Source organism: Lactuca virosa, chromosome 5, assembly GCF_052849685.1.
Source record: "Lactuca virosa cultivar CGN04683 chromosome 5, Lactuca_virosa_CGN04683_v6, whole genome shotgun sequence".
Taxonomy (NCBI): domain Eukaryota; kingdom Viridiplantae; phylum Streptophyta; class Magnoliopsida; order Asterales; family Asteraceae; genus Lactuca; species Lactuca virosa.
The window spans coordinates 9,638,456-9,655,847 of record NC_136430.1 but is presented as its reverse complement, the minus strand read 5'-3'; the positions used below and the strand labels follow the sequence as shown (position 1 = coordinate 9,655,847).

The following is a 17,392-nucleotide window of genomic DNA, read 5'->3' as shown; positions in this document are numbered from 1 at the left end:
CTCTCACTGGTCCGGAGATCATTCGGGAAACGACAGAGAAGATCATTCAGATTCGTGAACGATTGAAAGCCTCTAGAGACCGACAGAAAAGCTACGCTGATAAACGAAGGAAACCGTTGGAATTCCAGGTGGACGACCGTGTTCTATTGAAGGTCTCACCCTGGAAGGGCTTGATACGCTTCGGCAAGCGTGGAAAGCTAAATCCAAGGTACATAGGGCCTTTCGAGATTCTTGCCAGAATCGGCCCAGTAGCTTACAAACTTAACTTACCGCGCGAGCTCAGTAACGTACATTCTACTTTCCACGTCTCGAACTTGAAAAATGTCTGTACGACGAGACTCTTGTAATCCCACTCGACGAGATCGAGATCAACGAGAGCCTCAACTTCGTGGAAGAACCAGTAGAGATCATGGACCGAGAGGTCAAGCAAACGAAACAAAGTCGTATCCCGATAGTGAAGTTTCGCTGGAACGCCAAGCGAGGACCTGAATTCACTTGGGAGCGAAAGGATCAGATGAAACTGAAATATCCTCGTCTTTTTACTTAGTTATTTGTAACTACTTATTTGCTTAAACTCTAATTTCGGGACGAAATTCCTTCTAACGGGGGGATGATGTGACAACCCGAAATTTCTATTCTGTACAACCATTCAATTCAATAGAAGTCAGAACAGTTTCTGCTAACTTTCAAGCTTTTTGGAATAAGTTTGAGTGATTTTAAGTTAGTACTTCAGGAGATATCAGGAGAGAGGATGCCCTAGGGTTTATTGTGCAACAATAATGTCCCAAAACTCCAAGAGTTTGGAGTTTACGGCCTAAACAAAGGTGTTTACGTCCGTAAACCCTAAAAGGGGGTATAAATATGACACTTAGCCATTATTTACCACTTTTCACATTTTCAAGATCCAAAACTCAATTCTCTCTCAAGTATCATCCAACCTTTCTTCTTGATCTTCAACTATGTAAGTGTTTCTTACCCTAAAAAGTTGATATCTTGCTTAACCTAGTGATCTAACATGATTCCATCCGTGAAATCATTCCAAAAGTGTAGATCTTCAAGTTTCACCAAGAACACCAAGAACACACACTAGTGTTCTTGGACTTTTAGCACCTTTTCAAGCTTCTACCTAGTAAGTACTCTTACCCTAGTGTATGATAAGACTTGTTACACTTCTAAACATCAAGAAAACACCAAAGAATCAAAGGATCAAAGGTGTTTACGGTCCAAGAACACCTTGGACCGTAAACCCTAAAAAGGGTGCCAAAGGGTGCCCTAGTCCCTTACAAGCCTTGGAAACTAGCCTAGACCCCTTACTTAATGTGCTTAGTGCTTGAAAACATCAAAAGACCATAAACCATTTGGGTTTACGGCCGTAAACCCAAAGATAAATGGTCCAAGGACCGTAAACTCCACAAAGGAGTGAAATGGTGCCCTAATCTCTTCCGAAGGCTTATACTTGAAGTAGGAATGCTTCTTAGGACTTTTAGAGCTTCAAAACACAAAATGGTCAAGGTACCATGAGTTTACGGCTGTAAACTCATGGGTTTACGACCGTAAACTCATTGAGTGGTGGCCACAAAACCGTAAACTCCAAGGGAGTTTACCCTTGAACCCTAAACTCAATAGCAAGGTCCTACAACACTTGGATGCAATCCTTAGCACTTATAACACTTAAATAAGGTGTTTTGCATGCCCTAGGATGTCTTAACTTTTCTAATTAGTTGTTTAAAGACTAATTGAATACATATATGTGTTATTATATGTTAACTAGGATCATTGTGTGTGTACAAGTCTGCACTTGACACTTAGCATCCTATACATTCCGTTCATCCAAACCACTCACTACAGGTGAGTTCATACCCCCTTAATTAACCTTTTAAATGTTTTTCAATGTTTTTAAATGCTTTTATGGGGGGATACAAGTTGATCTATTATAGTTATTATATGAATCACATGTGATTAATAACTACCAAACAAGTGGTTTTCTTACTTTTCAAACTGTATTTCCAAACTGTTTTACTTCAAACTGTTTTACAAACTCTTTTACATATCAAATGGTTTTATCAAACTCTTTTACATGTCAAATACTTTTACTTCAAATCTTTTACACTTATATTCTATTAAATGTATATCTTTATAGATATAGTTATATAAGTAGGATTGAAAGGACTTAGAACTGATAACTCACCTTACCTCCTGTTCCTTGTTGGGTTGTGGACTTAGGGTATCAGTTATTTGTCCGAAGGTCGTTTGAATCCTAGTTATATATCATGTATATGTATATAGATATAAAGGTTCCTTCTTTCTATTTTAATACCCTTGGGTAGCAAGGGTATACATTCGTGTTCATACGTACAAGTCATATTACTAGTAAACTACAATAGGCATAGTTTAGGAAGTTACTAATACTATTACTAGAACAATGAATCATACAATGAGTCAGTTCATGCATGAGTCAATACTTTCTAGACATGGAGAGAACACACAATACAGCTAGTACACACAGTACATTACAATACATGCTAGACAGGGAGAGAACACACAATACAGCTAGTACACACAGTACATTACAATACATGCTAGACAGAGAGAGAACACACAATACAGCTAGTACATTCATTACATATACAAGAATACGATTGCAATTATGTGAGCCACGTAACGGGGCATGGCACTACCTGCCATGACCGTTCATGTATCCAGAATCTCCTTAATTGGGGAGCGTATGAGTTTGGGTATATATCTATACTGGATTGACTATCCTACACCTTGCTACTCGCTACAGTGGGACCTTGCAAGTCTACGGGTGCCAAACGTCATTTTTCTCCGACATCTTACATTGTCGCGTACTATAGTCAGTAGCAGGATACAGGCCGATCACATGGTACTTTAAATTACAATTGATTTAAGGTAGTTAGTACAGCAGTAGTTAATGAATACAACACTACAATACTATTTCATTTTCCCATTACATTCACTTTGTGATCTTCACACAATATACAGTAATGTAAAACTATATTTTTGGTAAATGATAGTCAGATTTGGGAAAATACATACTCTTACAAGAGACACACACACAGTTACTAGATGCCTTGGTAGAAGGCTACTTTTAGTAGGAAACATAGGGTTTTCTAGGAGAGTCAAAACTTTTACAAACATTCACGAACTTTTACATACTTACACATCACATACTTACAAGCACTTTCATACAAATACAGACATTAAAATACTTATGATCTCACCAGCTTTAAAGCTGATACTCTCTTTCAAAATAACTTGTATCCTTAGGTCACCAGTAGACAGGTACCGATGCAAGGTTTAGAGAAGATGGAGCTCGTTCAAGACTCATCTTTCATTTTGATTTATATTTTGGTGTCTATATAACTTGATAGAACACACTTGTATTAAAATTATATTATTAATGCAATGGATGATGTTGTTGCTTGTTTACTACTATTCATTGTTGTGATACTGTACATGACGTCCTCTGCCCCAGAACGTTTCCTCCGTTCCTGGTTTTGGGGTGTGACAGAGAATTTGGCATAAAGCCTCTCCGATCTCAATACTCCAAGGATCTCCCTCAGGTGCTCCTCATGCTGCTCTCTGGTCCTCGAATACACTAGAATGTCGTCGATGAACACAATCACCGATCGATCCAACATCGGCCTGCATACTCGGTTCATGAGGTCCATGAACGCCGCTGGTGCATTGGAGAGCCCAAAAGGCATCACCACGAACTCGTAATGCCCATAACGAGTCCTAAATGCTGTCTTCTGGATATCCTCATCACGCACCCTCATCTGGTGATATCTAGACCTCAAGTCTATCTTGGAAAACCAAGACGCACCCTGCAACTGATCGAACAGATCGTCGATCCTCGACAATGGATAACGGTTCTTGACTGTTAATTTGTTCAACTCCCGGTAATCAATGCACATCCGGTGTGAACCATCCTTTTTCTTGACAAAAAGGATCGGCGCTCCCTACGGCGAGCTACTCGGTCGGATGAATCCCTTCCCCAGCAACTCCTGAAGCTGCGAGGATAACTCCTGCATCTCCGGTGGCGCAAGGCGATAGGGTGCCTTGGCAATAGGTGCTGCCCCCGGAATCAAATCGATGCGAAACTCCACCTGCCTCTCGGGAGGCACACCCGGCAACTCCTCGGGGAAAACATCCGGAAACTCTCGCACTATCGGTACCTCACTGACAGAACTCGGCCTCTCTGCGGCAACTCGTGTATCCATCACATAGGCTACAAACCCTCTACAGCCCTGCTGTAGACTCTGTCTCGCTCTGGCAGCCGAACAAAATGCTGACCCAGATCGGGTACCCTCGCCATACACCGTCAGCACTCCCCCACTAGGGTCTCATATGGTCACCAACTGCCGCTCGCAGTCTATAACAACTCCAAATCGGCTCAACCAGTCCATGCCCACGATGACACAGACATCACCCATCGCAATCGGTACCAGATCTATCGGGAACTCAACACCGAAAATCTCGAGCACACATCCTCGAATCACATCAGTAGCATAAACCGCTCGCTCGTCAGCTATGGAAACTCGTAAAGGTCGACTCAACGCCTCTCGCCGGGTACTGATGTGCTGGCTAAACACTAATGACACGAAAGATCGACTCGCACCCGAGTCAAATAACACCAAAACAGGTACATAACTCATAAGAAAAGTACCTATGCATACCACAGAATAAGCATAATATCTCAAACTCAGTATAAGTAAATAATAGAATACATACCAGCCACGACATCGGGCGCTGCGCGGACCTCCTCCGCTGTCAATTGAAAGGCTCTCCCGCGAGCCTTCGGTGCCTCGACCTTCGCTGGTCGGACCTCGGTAGCTCTAGCAGCAGGTGCAGATCCCTGTGCTGATCCCTGAAGTAGCTATGGGCACTCGGCCTTCCGATGGCCTGTCAGGTTGCAGTGAAAGCAAACCGAAAATCCCTTGGGGCAATCCCTCGCGATATGTCCCTCCTTCCCACACTTGTAGCACACACCCGCTTTGCACACCCCATCATGGCTCTTGCCGCGCTTCCCACAAGTGCGGCCCTTCGGACCTCCAGATCTCGAATCAGCGGACTTTGCCCGCTTGGCTGCCGGCTGAGACTGTACCGGCCGCCTATCCCACCTCTGAGACTCGGCCTCCTCTCTGGCCTGAGTCTCTAGCTCAATCTCCCTCTTCCGGGCATTCGCCTGGAGCTCGGCAAATGTTCGGTATGTCGAGTTCGCCACGAACTCACGAATGTCCCTCCTCAGTATGCTCAGATATCGGCACATACGTTCCTGCTCGGTAGACACGTGCTCAGGGCAAAACAACGCCCTATCATGAAACATCCGTGTAATCACAGTCACGGACTCCGTCCCCTGCTTGAGGGACAAGAACTCATGCGCCAATCGTTCCCTCTCCACCTGGGGAACATACTCATCTTGGAACATGGTGGTGAACCTCTCCCAGGTCACCGCTGTAATCTATGCAGGAGTGAAGTCTGCCGTAACAAACTTCCACCAGTCCTTCGCTCCCAAGCGAAGCTGGTTCAGCGCGAACCGAACTCTCAGATGCTCCGGACAAGAGCAGGTGTAGAAGCATCCCTCAATGTCAAAGATCCACCTCATCGCGGCTATCGGATCCTGAGTCCCATCAAACTATGATGGCTTCGTGTTGCTGAACTCTCGGTACAGCAACGAGTCACCCCCCTGTGGCCTGGCAGCGGCGACGGCTGTAGTGGCTGCAGCAATAGCAGCCTCAGTAAGAGAAGAATACCGCTCGTCAAACGTCTCAATCAAAGTGGTCTTGATAGACCCAAACATCTCAGGAATCTCCACTCGTATGGCTGCGGCCACCTCCTCGTGAATCAACCTACGGATCTCCTCATCACTGGTACCACTGGTACCACTGCCCCCTGGGTGGTGGCGCGTCCCAACCATGATGTCTCTGAAATACAACACAAAAGAAGTTAGAGACTCGCTCGAGTATACTCGCACTCGATACTCAACCCTACTTGTTCTTTAGTACCCTAAGGATTCTTACTTGGACTGCTCACCGATCCAGTGTTTCCAGTAGTACGAGCCCTATACTACCTTCCACAATGCATCGGTATTCACCCCAAGTCCTCATCCTAGGAACCCAGATCACAAGTACTCTATATCTCACTAAACTCAAGCTACCCTCCAGTAGACCACTCATAAGCTCCTCGCTGCTACCTACTCACTCTCGAAGTATCTCATAGTAGCAGTAACTCCTAGGCTAAGGCATCACAAATCAGGCCCACTCTAGTCCTAACTATGAATACCTAGCCTAATCTAGCATTCATACCATATCACATAATATCTCATTACACATAATGTAAGAGTATTTTGGGAAATCACCGTTCGGGCGCTGGCTGATTGTACACACTGCTCCGTTTTGCGTTTCTCAAGAATCCATTTCTCTTTTTAGAAAAATTGTTTCTTTTATGCAAAATTTCTCAAATCCTCAGTTTGAGTTCAGATACGCCCGAAGGTGCATCCGAATCCCTCAAACCAAGGCTCTGATACCAACTTGTAACGACGTAAATTTTAAAACAATTTTTCATTTTTCCACATAATAAAACTCATATAATATTCTCAAAATCTCATGTATCAAATGTCATCATAATAAAACATATCCCAGAATCTCAAAACATAATCCTCTACCAGTGTGTACAAATCATGCCGACGCCTTCCCGCGATCCTCACTGGTACCTGAAACACATATCACATAACACGGTAAGCATAAATGCTTAGTGAGTTCCCCAAAATACCACATACAACACATAAGCCACTCGAGGCTATAACTCGGTATGACCCTCCGGTCAATGTGTCTCAGCGGGACGCTCCAGTCCCGTAGCTCTTTGGACCCCCCAGTCCGGTCTAGCTCGTTGGACCCTCCGGTCCGGTCTAAATCGTTGGACCCTCTGGTCCGGTCTAAATCGTAGGACCCTCCGGTCCGGTCTATATAACACATAGCATACATATATCACAAAGCACATAAACTCAACATACACATAACACATAAGACCCTCCGGTCTGCACATAGTTACCACTCTAGGTAATGTATCGCGAGAAGACTCACCTCGGGTAATCTCGGAAAGTCTCGAGCTCGAATATCTGATCTAGCCTCCGCCTAATCACATAAAGTAATTATCTCTAATTATTACGGCTCTCAAAGGCTAGACTAGTCCCTCCCTATATTCTCTCATAAGGGGAAAAGACCATTTTACCCCTCCAATGGTCCAATGTCCAAATGTTGACCAAACCCTATAAGTCAACCCCAGTCAACGCTCCAACTTTGACCAGACTCGTCGAGTGCACTCGGGTGACTCGACGAGTCCATGCGTGTCCTCTGAATCCTCCTACGGCCTCACTCGACTCGTCGAGTTAACCTTTCTCTCGACGGGTTACCACTGATCACGAATCGTGGTGCAACACGATCCGACTCGTCGAGTCCGCTCATGGACTCGGCGAGTTTCTTCCATGAGAATGCTCAAACGACCTTTTGAGGTCAGATCTGTTTCTCTAACCTATAGATCTGGCCTTCTAACACTCAAAAGTTACGTAAAGGTCCAAACTTTATGCTCATGCAACACTCATATGGCTCTATACGATGAATTAGCCCTAATATGACAACCATGATCTAAAACCCAAAAAGGGACTGCATAAAGCTGGATGTTTGGGCTCTCTGGACCTCTCAAGGTCCAGATCTAAGGTCTATTTCACATTGGGACCTCTCAAGGTCTTATTCCAACTCAAGAAAGGGTGAAGAAACCCTTGATTCAAGAATCCTACACAATAAAGAAGAAAAGGGGCGAATTGCTACCTCAAAGTGAAGCCTGCTTGCTTGAAAGTCTCAGAACAACAACCTCCTTTGGTCCTTCTTGCTGGATCACTTCTCCTCCTTAGCAAAATCACAACAAATGGTTCAAGATGGCTCTCTCTCTCACTACACACGCTCAAATATGCTAGGGTTCTTTTCTCTGAAAGGGTGGCCGCAAATGAAGGCCATAAGGACCCTTAAATAGGGCACATGCCCAAAGATTTAGGGTTTCTGTCCACAACGCGGACTCGTCGAGTCGACCCTCCGACTCGTCGAGTCCATTCATTAATCCTAGTCAGCAGTCGCGATCCTACTCGACGAGTCTAGGTGTCAACTCGTCGAGTCCCTCTCCTTGACTCAAAAATAAATACTCAATTATGATACCTGGAAATCCGGATGTTACAAATACACATTCTGACATAATATATATTTTGATTTAATGAACTTCTTGAAGAATAATAAAATTTTGGATACAAGTTAAAAAAAATTTCATTACATTCTTCGAAAAGAAAAAAAATTATATACTATTCTATGAGAATGTTACACTTATTAATAACAAAGAAATACAAATATATAAATCATTCTACCAGAATATACTATTACATATATTTCTTTTTATTATATTGTATATTATTCTGCTATAATAATCCATTCTTTTTGGAAGATTGGTGGTCATTGGTCATCTTCATCCCATACAATGTTCATCTTCAAGATTCTATTCTGACATAATCGGAATTCAAGATTCCATTCCAGTAGAATGTTGTAAGTCTCATATGTACCCTTCCCATCCAAGAAAACAAGAACATTCTTGTTCTTGATTTCATGTATACCTGCAAATGTGAAATACAACCACTCATTGTTATTGCTTAATCTTCTTTCCATGACAATTTCAAGCAATAAACACCACATCGAATTCTGTCAAGCAAAACAAACAATTTTCTGTAAAACATTAACCCCAAAAATCCATTGCATTTATCCATTTCTATCAAGAACAATCAAACCCAAAACCCATCAACACTCCACTGAATTTTTGTCAAAACAAAGGAAAGAAAAACAAAATCAAAGGAATATCCATGGCCACATTTGGTCTACTGCTACTTAGGTGACAAATCCCTCTAAATGTCTAGTCTTTCTATCAGAAAGATCACTTCTTTGCCTCTGGATAATCAGAAATTAATACGACTTATAATTAGCAACTCAGAAAAATAATTTGTAGAAATCATCGCTGTAAGTCCCCAATCTGCTTGTGTATCAATCAGATCCGTTTGATGGTGCTGAATCCTAATCAAACGGATGATGTCAGGTCAATTTAGAAGAGAAGGAGAAGAAGAAGATGATGAATCTTGTATGTATTGATATGAATGAAGATCTGGATACAAGATTCACACACACTAACACACACTCTCTTTTCTCTCTCTCTAGAACACCTTCAAATACACACACTTAAGCTCCTCTAGTCTATGGCAATTATGCACTCCTCACCCTATATATAGTAGACATGGGCCGTGAATGGGTTTACGGCCGTAAACACTGACCGTAAACACATATATGGCCGTAAACACTGAGTTGTTTACGGTCCTAGACATAAAAATATATTTTCCTAGAAAAGTAAAGTATAAACCATATTTTTGACCCAACAATCTCCCCCTTGGTTTATAGCTTTCTTTTCTTAATTGACCCAACAAGCCCCCCCTAACAAGTAGCTGACTTTTCTTGTTAATCTTCAGTGGGAGCTTGGCTTCAGCATTAATCTTCAAATTCTTCACAGCTTCAAGATGAACTAGATGAATCTTCAATGAATGACTTCATCTTGAGCAGTTGGGCATTTCTTCAGAATTTGACATTGAACGCACATTGGGTGAGGAGGCTTCTTGTACTGATTCTTGAAAGATAGTGCTTTCAGCTTGAGAATCTTCAGAGAGAACATCAGAGAGAACTAATCTTCTGGATCACTTCAGCAGGTTCATAGATAACAGCAGACTGATTGAGGAGGCTTCAATGCAATCCGTCACCTAATCTTCAAGTGCAGCTTCACCTTGCTTCTGGGGTTGAAAGATTAAATGTCGAAAGAATAATCTTCATTTCTTGCTCCTTCGAATGAGAATTCTTCGATGATCACGGATGAAACCTTGGCTTAAAAATCTTCGACACAAACTCCATGAGTTTCATCTTCACCTGAATTCACTTTTCAAGACAAAACAAAACTAAAAGAGAATTTAGCACACAATATTTTGGGTTTTTCATATTTTCTGAAAAAATAAAACAGAAACAAAAAATATTTTTGGATTTTTTTTAATCAGAAAAATAAAAACAGAAATAACACTATTTTTGAATTTTTAATTTTCTGATTTTTGTTTGATTTTTGAATTTTCTGATTTTTGTTTGATTTTTGAATTTTTTTTTAAAATTCTCCCCCTAAATTTGTGCATAGAAGAAAACTATGAACAAATTTAACAAAAACAAAAATATTTGGGATCAAACGGATGATGTTAGATCAATTTAGAAGAGAAGGAGAAGAAGAAGATGATGAATCTTGTATGTATTGATATGAATGAAGATCCGGATACAAGATTCACACACACTAACACACACTCTTTTTTTTCTCTCTCTAGAACACCTTCAAATACACACACTTAAGCTCCTCTAGTCTATGGCAATTATGCACTCCTCACCCTATATATAGTAGACATGGGTCGTGAATGGGTTTACGGCCGTAAACCTGTTTACGGCCGTAAACACTGACCGTAAACACATATATGGCCGTAAACACTGAGCTGTTTACGGTCCTAGACATAAAAATACATTTTCGTAGAAAAGTAAAGTATAAACCATATTTTTGACCCAACAATCGCTCATTAAAAACAGAAAAAAAAATCAACTCAGTTAGAAACAACCTCAATACTATGCTGAGAAATCTTTGCCTCTGGATAATCAAAAATTAAGAAAACAAGAGAAGTTGTAATCAGAAAACGCATACATCAGATAATCAAAAAAAGTTATATAAGCCCCAAAACCAATGAATTGATAATGATTGAAGCTCGAGAATCACATCAAAACCAATGAATTGATAATGATTAAAGCTCGAGAATCAAATCAAAATCGGTGAGAGAGAGCGACAGTCGACAGAAGTGGAGATTTCAGAAGGAGAATAGAGAAATTAGGAAAATCATTGAATCGATAATCAAGACTAATTAATCGTTTCAGAATGAAAAGAAGAAAGAAAAAAGGAATCGAGAAGTTTTACCTGCTGTAGCTGATCCCACAACCAAATCCTTCTTCTTGCTTGACCTTTCCTGCCTCGTCTTCCTCCTTGGATCGACACCACAGCTTCTGCTCTTTTCTTCATATCACAATCTCCTCTTTCTTTCTCCGCTTAAGCAAATACACGCCACAAAAGGATTTAGGGCTAGGTTGGTCTGTTAAGGCCGAAATTGCTGAATTGATTGAATTTTTTAGGGAGGATTGAGTTGAAAAGTACAGAGTAACCACGATGGTCCTAGGTCAGATAAACAAAATCGAGAAGAAGGAAGATAGAAGGAAGGTGTTTGGGGCGGACGATGGTGGCGACAACTTTGTATCATCGGCTAGGGCTTGTAATCGGTGGAGATTGAGCGACTAGATATAAACCTGGATAAATTAGGTTAAAAGTCAATACCATGATTATATGGATTCTTATTGGAAGTTACTAATCAAATTACTAAATTACCCTTATTTATTTATTTAATTATTTAATTTTGATTGACCCACATTTATGCATACAATAACACTATAATTACTTTTAAATACCTGAACCTATATATATATATATATATATATATATATATATATATATATATATATATATAAAAGTAAGTTCAAATAAAAATGGTAAATATTGTGAGAACATAAAAACACTATTTTTGTGATATTATTCTGTAATGAATGTTGTATATGTGTATTGTTAAAGTAATTCTAATATGAATATTAACTTTTGATTAGTGATATATTCATTACAATGTTATTATTCTATTATAAATTTATGTATGTTCATTTTTGTAGTAAATTCTAATTTTAGTTTTAAATTTGACTATTCATTTATTCATTGCTGAATAATGACATATAGTTGTCGATACCAAATTCATTGTAGAATAATAACATAAAAAAATGTTTTTACGTTCTCACACTATTTACTGTTTTTATTTGAACTATTCCCTATATATATATATATATATATATATATATATATATATATATATATATATATATATATATATATATATATATATATAGAAGACAGTTGTGATGATCTTACGAGTAGGAGGGCTTAACTGAAAACACCCCAAACATTATCTTTTTTATCTCGATTTCGTAGGCGGTCAATTTTCAGAAGAAAACAGAGGGAACTAGCGGAATCCATGGAAGCCATAGCTAAGAACTTCATCATCTACGTATCGTCGATCACAGTATCTCTATCCTACTGCTATTTCGTATCTTCTAAGATCCCTAAAGGTATTTACAGATTCATCTCTCTCATACCTATCTTCTACATCTTCACGATCCTTCCTCTTCGTTGCACATATGTCTTCACCACCGCCATCTGCTTCTCCTTCACTACCTGGCTTATGAACTTCAAGCTCATCCGATTCGCTTTCGATCTCGATGAATCGCCATATCGCCGTTCCGATTCGCTTCTCCGTTTCATCACCGTCGCTTCTTTACCAGTCAAAACCAAAAGTACAGATTCCACCTCCGTCAATACGTCACCAGAGAGATCTTGGTACAAACTAGGGTTGCAGAATCTGATTTTCTCCATACTTGTAAGTACAGTGAATAATTACAGAGATCGATTTCATCCGGATATTGTATTAGTAATCTACTGTGGCCTACTTTTCCTGATAATCGACATCATTGCTGGCGTCGGCGCCGCTCTGGTCCTGTTTTTGACCGGATTAGAGCTCGAACCTTCGTCCAATGAACCTTACCTCGCTACATCGCTGCAAAATTTTTGGGGAAGATGGAACCTCTTGGTAACAAAAACGCTGCGCTATACCGTATACAAACCCGTCAGGTCAGGTTTTTCCGATAATAAATGGGCCCCACACGCCGGCGTATTATCGTCGTTTTTCGTTTCAGGATTAATGCATGAGCTGTTCGTTTACCAATTGTCACGTGAGGATCCCACGTGGGAGATGACGTCATTCTTCGTTATCCATGGAATCTGCGTCGTGGTGGAGATGATTATGAAGAGCAATCTGGCTGGTGGTCGTTGGCGTTTGCCGAAGTTCCTAGCGACGCTGTTGACCGTGGGGTTTGTGGTGGTCACCGGTTTATGGCTGTTCTTTCCGCCGTTGATCAGAACTCAGGTAGACGTGAAAGTCCTTATGGAGCACGCCTCCTTTGTAGATTTCATAAAGACAACTTTATATTCAATGACTCAAAAATCACAAATTCATGTATGATACCATACGATATACGGAGTATAAATTATTGGGTTAATTGAAGAATAAAACTCAATATGTCTTTTCGTCATTTTTAACAATCCTTGTATCATATTTTACATAACAAAATGTATGAATTGAAAAATATCATACATAAAATAGTTAAATTTTAAATGATAAATAAAATATTAACTAATAAAATAATCGGCAGTTATATTATGTTTAGCATCTAACTAATTTTATTTTATAGAATAATTACGTTATAATAAATTAATAACAAACTATAACTTCGGATTAAAAAAAATATACTATTCATAAACGTTTAAGGGTATATTACTTTCCCGTAAGCATTACATTGTGTTTAAAATTGTCGGGTGCTTAAGATTAGCTCCGACATTGTCATACCCCCCTCCCGACATGTACACAGACTTGTATTATGCACATTTCGTTGCTTTTTGTATAGTAGTAATGGTCATTTTAAAAAGGGTAGATTGAATAAATAAATAAAAATTTGGATGTTTTTTTTCTTTCATTCAATTTCTTGATTTTTTCAATTTGTTTCAACATTGACCATTCACCCAGACCCAGTCACCCGGGCCGACGTGACACTTTTTAATGACATGTCATTATTTGGCGACATCACATTTTGGATGTCAAAATGGAAAAAATTAAAATTTTGTGACCTTTAGGATATCCAAAATGTAGTGACTTTTATGTAATTTGCTTTCATGAAATTCCAAATAAAATAAATACTCAATGTGCATTTCAATGTTAGGTAATATACACGACGTCTAGACTAGGGTCTTCTTATGTGTAAACTAAAATCAAAGCTCAACTCAAATTTTAGACCGAAAGCAATCATATACCTGGAAGCTTAAGGAAATCAAATAAGAGGTTAACCGATGGTTTTGCTACGATTTCCTTTGTCAATCAAATCTTTTATTGGTTTGAATTTTTCTTCGTTCGGTTGCTTTCCAAATCGAAGGACACATATACATATACATAAACGGTTCAAATTTCTTCTTCATCCTCGAGTTTGGAACACAAATCTTGATAGATGAAGAGATGTGAGAGACGATTTCAACTGAGCATGGTAGACTATTTCGATTTTTAATTGATGAGATGGCTATTATTTTTTTAGCAAGATTTGATTTTAAAACACAAATTTGTGATTTTCAAGACAAAGAGAGAGATGGTACACTCATTTGTGTGTTTTTTTTCACTTAAAAAATAAATAAGTATACATATAAATCTAAAAAAATAAAAAATAGTTTTATATTATTTAAAGATCAACCAAGCAAAAAAAAAAAAAAAAACTTAAGTGAAATTTGTCTTAAATATATTGATACCAAAACCACAGAAAACTTCTAGCTGGGCTTAATACAAAAACCAACAAACACAAGGAGTCTAGAGACCAGGCCCATGAATTTCTGTGATTTAGTTGCAATCCCCAAATAGAGAATATCATTCCCTGGAATTCTCAATCGGAAATACAGGACAAGACATATCGGAGATGGCGACGGCGACGGGGACGGCGACGATCAACGACAACACCAGTTCCGCTATCAAAAACCCTAAAAAGACCAATCTCTTAGATCATCACTCCATCAAACACTTACTCGACGAATCTGTCACTGAGGTACAAAGCAATTCCACTCACAAACAAGAAACATCTCGAATTCAGATTTCAATTTCTTTCCTATATGCTGTAATGGTCACATTTTTTTTTATTTTTTTATTTTTTATTTTTTGAAATAGATCGTGACTAATCGAGGTTACAGCGAAGATGTGAGGATGAGTAACGTTAGATTGTTGATCGGAGCGATCATTATTATCATTGCCCTCTTTGCTCAGTTTTACAATAAGAAGTTTCCGGATAACAGGAATTTCCTCATTGGATGCATCATATTATATCCTTTTCTAAGCCCCAGATTCAATTTCCACTGTAGTGCATCGTGTTTACAAAATCGATAACTGAAAGTTCAATATTTTTCACAATTTTAAAATGAGATACATGATGTACACTCTACACTCTTAAATTTCTTTTACTGCTATTTTGAAGAATTGAGTTTGTTTGATCTTTGACTATGGCAAGTATGTAGTATTCAATGGGATATTACAGCTGATCATCTACACCAAGGAGAAGAACGCATTGCTGTTCACGTACCCTCCTGCAGTAAGTTTGATTCATCTTAATATAGATCAGTAGTTATACTCCTTGAATAGGCTCAAATTCTACTTGCTTATTAAGAAGATATTGTATGCTTGATGGTGTCTTCTAAATTTGAGATAATGTTCAAACTTCAAAATTATCTTGAGTTTTGATGGAAATGGTATACTTGTTATCTTGACAGGGTTCTGCTTATAACAGTACCGGATTAATGGTGTCTTCTAAATTGCCCAGATTCTCTGACATGTATACACTCACCATAGCAAGTGCTGATCCAAAATCCATTTCTGCAAAATCAACTGTCGAGTTTACCAAAAGTGTTACCAAATGGTCTCTCTCTCTCTCTCTCTCTCTCTCTCTCTCTCTCTCTCTCTCTCATAGATGCATACATTCATATAGTAGTTTATAATAGTTGTTGCATTGCATATGGGTTGTTTTGTAGGTTTACAAAGGATGGAGTGTTGGTGGAAGGGCTGTTTTGGAAAGATGTGGAGGGCCTGGTGAATGAGTACGCTAAAGCTAAAGATAACAAAAAGAGCAAGTGAAATGTGAATCTGTGATTGATAATGATAGGGGGTAGAATTGAAATATTGAGAACTTATAGAGGTATTTTACCAAACACCATTGGATCTTTTTCTTGAACTTATAGATATGGAGTGGGTCCAACATTGCCTTGCAAAAATGAATGAATGAAAAGTCACATTTGATATTGTTAGTCATAAAAATAGATAAAATGATGCATGCTTGAAACGCCCCCTTTTAACATGATAATTGAACTTTTCTTGTTAGCCCTCGATAAAAATATCTGTTAATATGTGGTTTTTTAAAGGGATAATGACTTAAAACGGTAATATATGTTTCGATTTTTACTTTTACACATTTGTTCACTTTGTTAGCCCTACTTCACAACTTTTGTTTTTCTAATTTAGAACAATAAGACCATCCACATCGATGGCTTGCAAATGGTTTGCAAGGCCAAGTAGGCCATTATTTTATGTCACATAGGAGTGTCTCTTTCAAAACTTAAAAGGCTTGCAAAAGGATTATATTAGTATTTTAATCAAATAGCCATATCAAGATATTAAAAACAATTGAATTGATATATTATATTACCTTTATATTAAAATAATAATATCTAATCCATGTGTCTTGCAAACATTATACAGGTGGCCTTTACAAATATATTGCAAGACTACCACTGATGTAGTTGCTCTAAGGCTATCAAACCCAAAATGGCATGCCACATTGTCACATAACATGCACGATATGCCACATATGGAGTCTTTGGACAATCATATATTAAAAATCATCAAAGTTGTTTGAAATGCACAAGATATTTGCATTGTTAGCTGTATTGGCAATATATTGATCTTTTTGGTGATTTATCCTTCATTTTTAGTTTCTTCATTGGACTGTTCTCTTGATCACTAAGCCCAATGCAAACAACTCTTTTCTAGTTCAATTCCATCATTATATAATAGATTTATGTTGTCTACCTAAATCCTGACTTCATCAATGATTATGTAAGTAACTTTCCCTGATCAGGACAACGTATCTTCTTGAATTCTTATCCTTACATCTCTATAATCAAATAACCCTAGTCACACCAATTAATTGCTCAATTAGCGTCATTAACAAATTCCTAAGTTCAATTAAAGATCCACAAGTTCTCGAAAAGTATGAAGTGCATCAAGCGGTAACAACAACCAATTAGCTAAGTAAATCATCAATCGAACTAATAAACACTGCAATACAGAAACCGGCACCACATCGTCTTAAACAGGTCATTAGTGTTAGCAACGTGCAATTAAAACACAAAATAAAGATAAATGAAAACAAATAGATTTGCCTGTCTTACCCCAAATGCCACGGCTTTTGGCGATGCGGATTGACAGTACAATCTGGTTGGTGCCCTCAATTGCAGCATTGCAGACTCGTCGAAGCTCCAGATCATCGAC

General features: G+C 38.9%; 1 protein-coding gene and 1 pseudogene across 2 annotated transcripts; both read left to right on the top strand.

Moving 5' to 3' along the window:
- The first annotated feature begins 12,132 nt into the window (after window positions 1-12,132).
- LOC145110918 (putative long-chain-alcohol O-fatty-acyltransferase 5 pseudogene) lies at window positions 12,133-13,365 on the top strand (annotated as a pseudogene).
- Window positions 13,366-14,666: 1,301 nt separating this feature from the next.
- On the top strand, window positions 14,667-16,841 carry LOC145111164 (signal peptidase complex subunit 2-like). 2 transcript variants are annotated; one of them, XR_013710194.1, is made up of 6 exons: window positions 14,667-14,903; window positions 15,023-15,174; window positions 15,359-15,440; window positions 15,619-15,764; window positions 15,877-16,040; window positions 16,601-16,841. XR_013710194.1 is itself a non-coding variant. In XM_079047457.1 (5 exons), exons 1-5 carry the CDS (start codon window positions 14,778-14,780, stop codon window positions 15,977-15,979), a joined length of 609 nt encoding a protein of 202 aa, XP_078903583.1. In that variant the 5' UTR covers window positions 14,667-14,777; the 3' UTR covers window positions 15,980-16,184. The 2 variants fall into 2 exon arrangements, 1 of the variants encoding a protein (XP_078903583.1); XM_079047457.1 differs by lacking the exon at window positions 16,601-16,841 and having other exon boundaries at window positions 15,877-16,184.
- The last annotated feature ends 551 nt before the right edge of the window (window positions 16,842-17,392 follow it).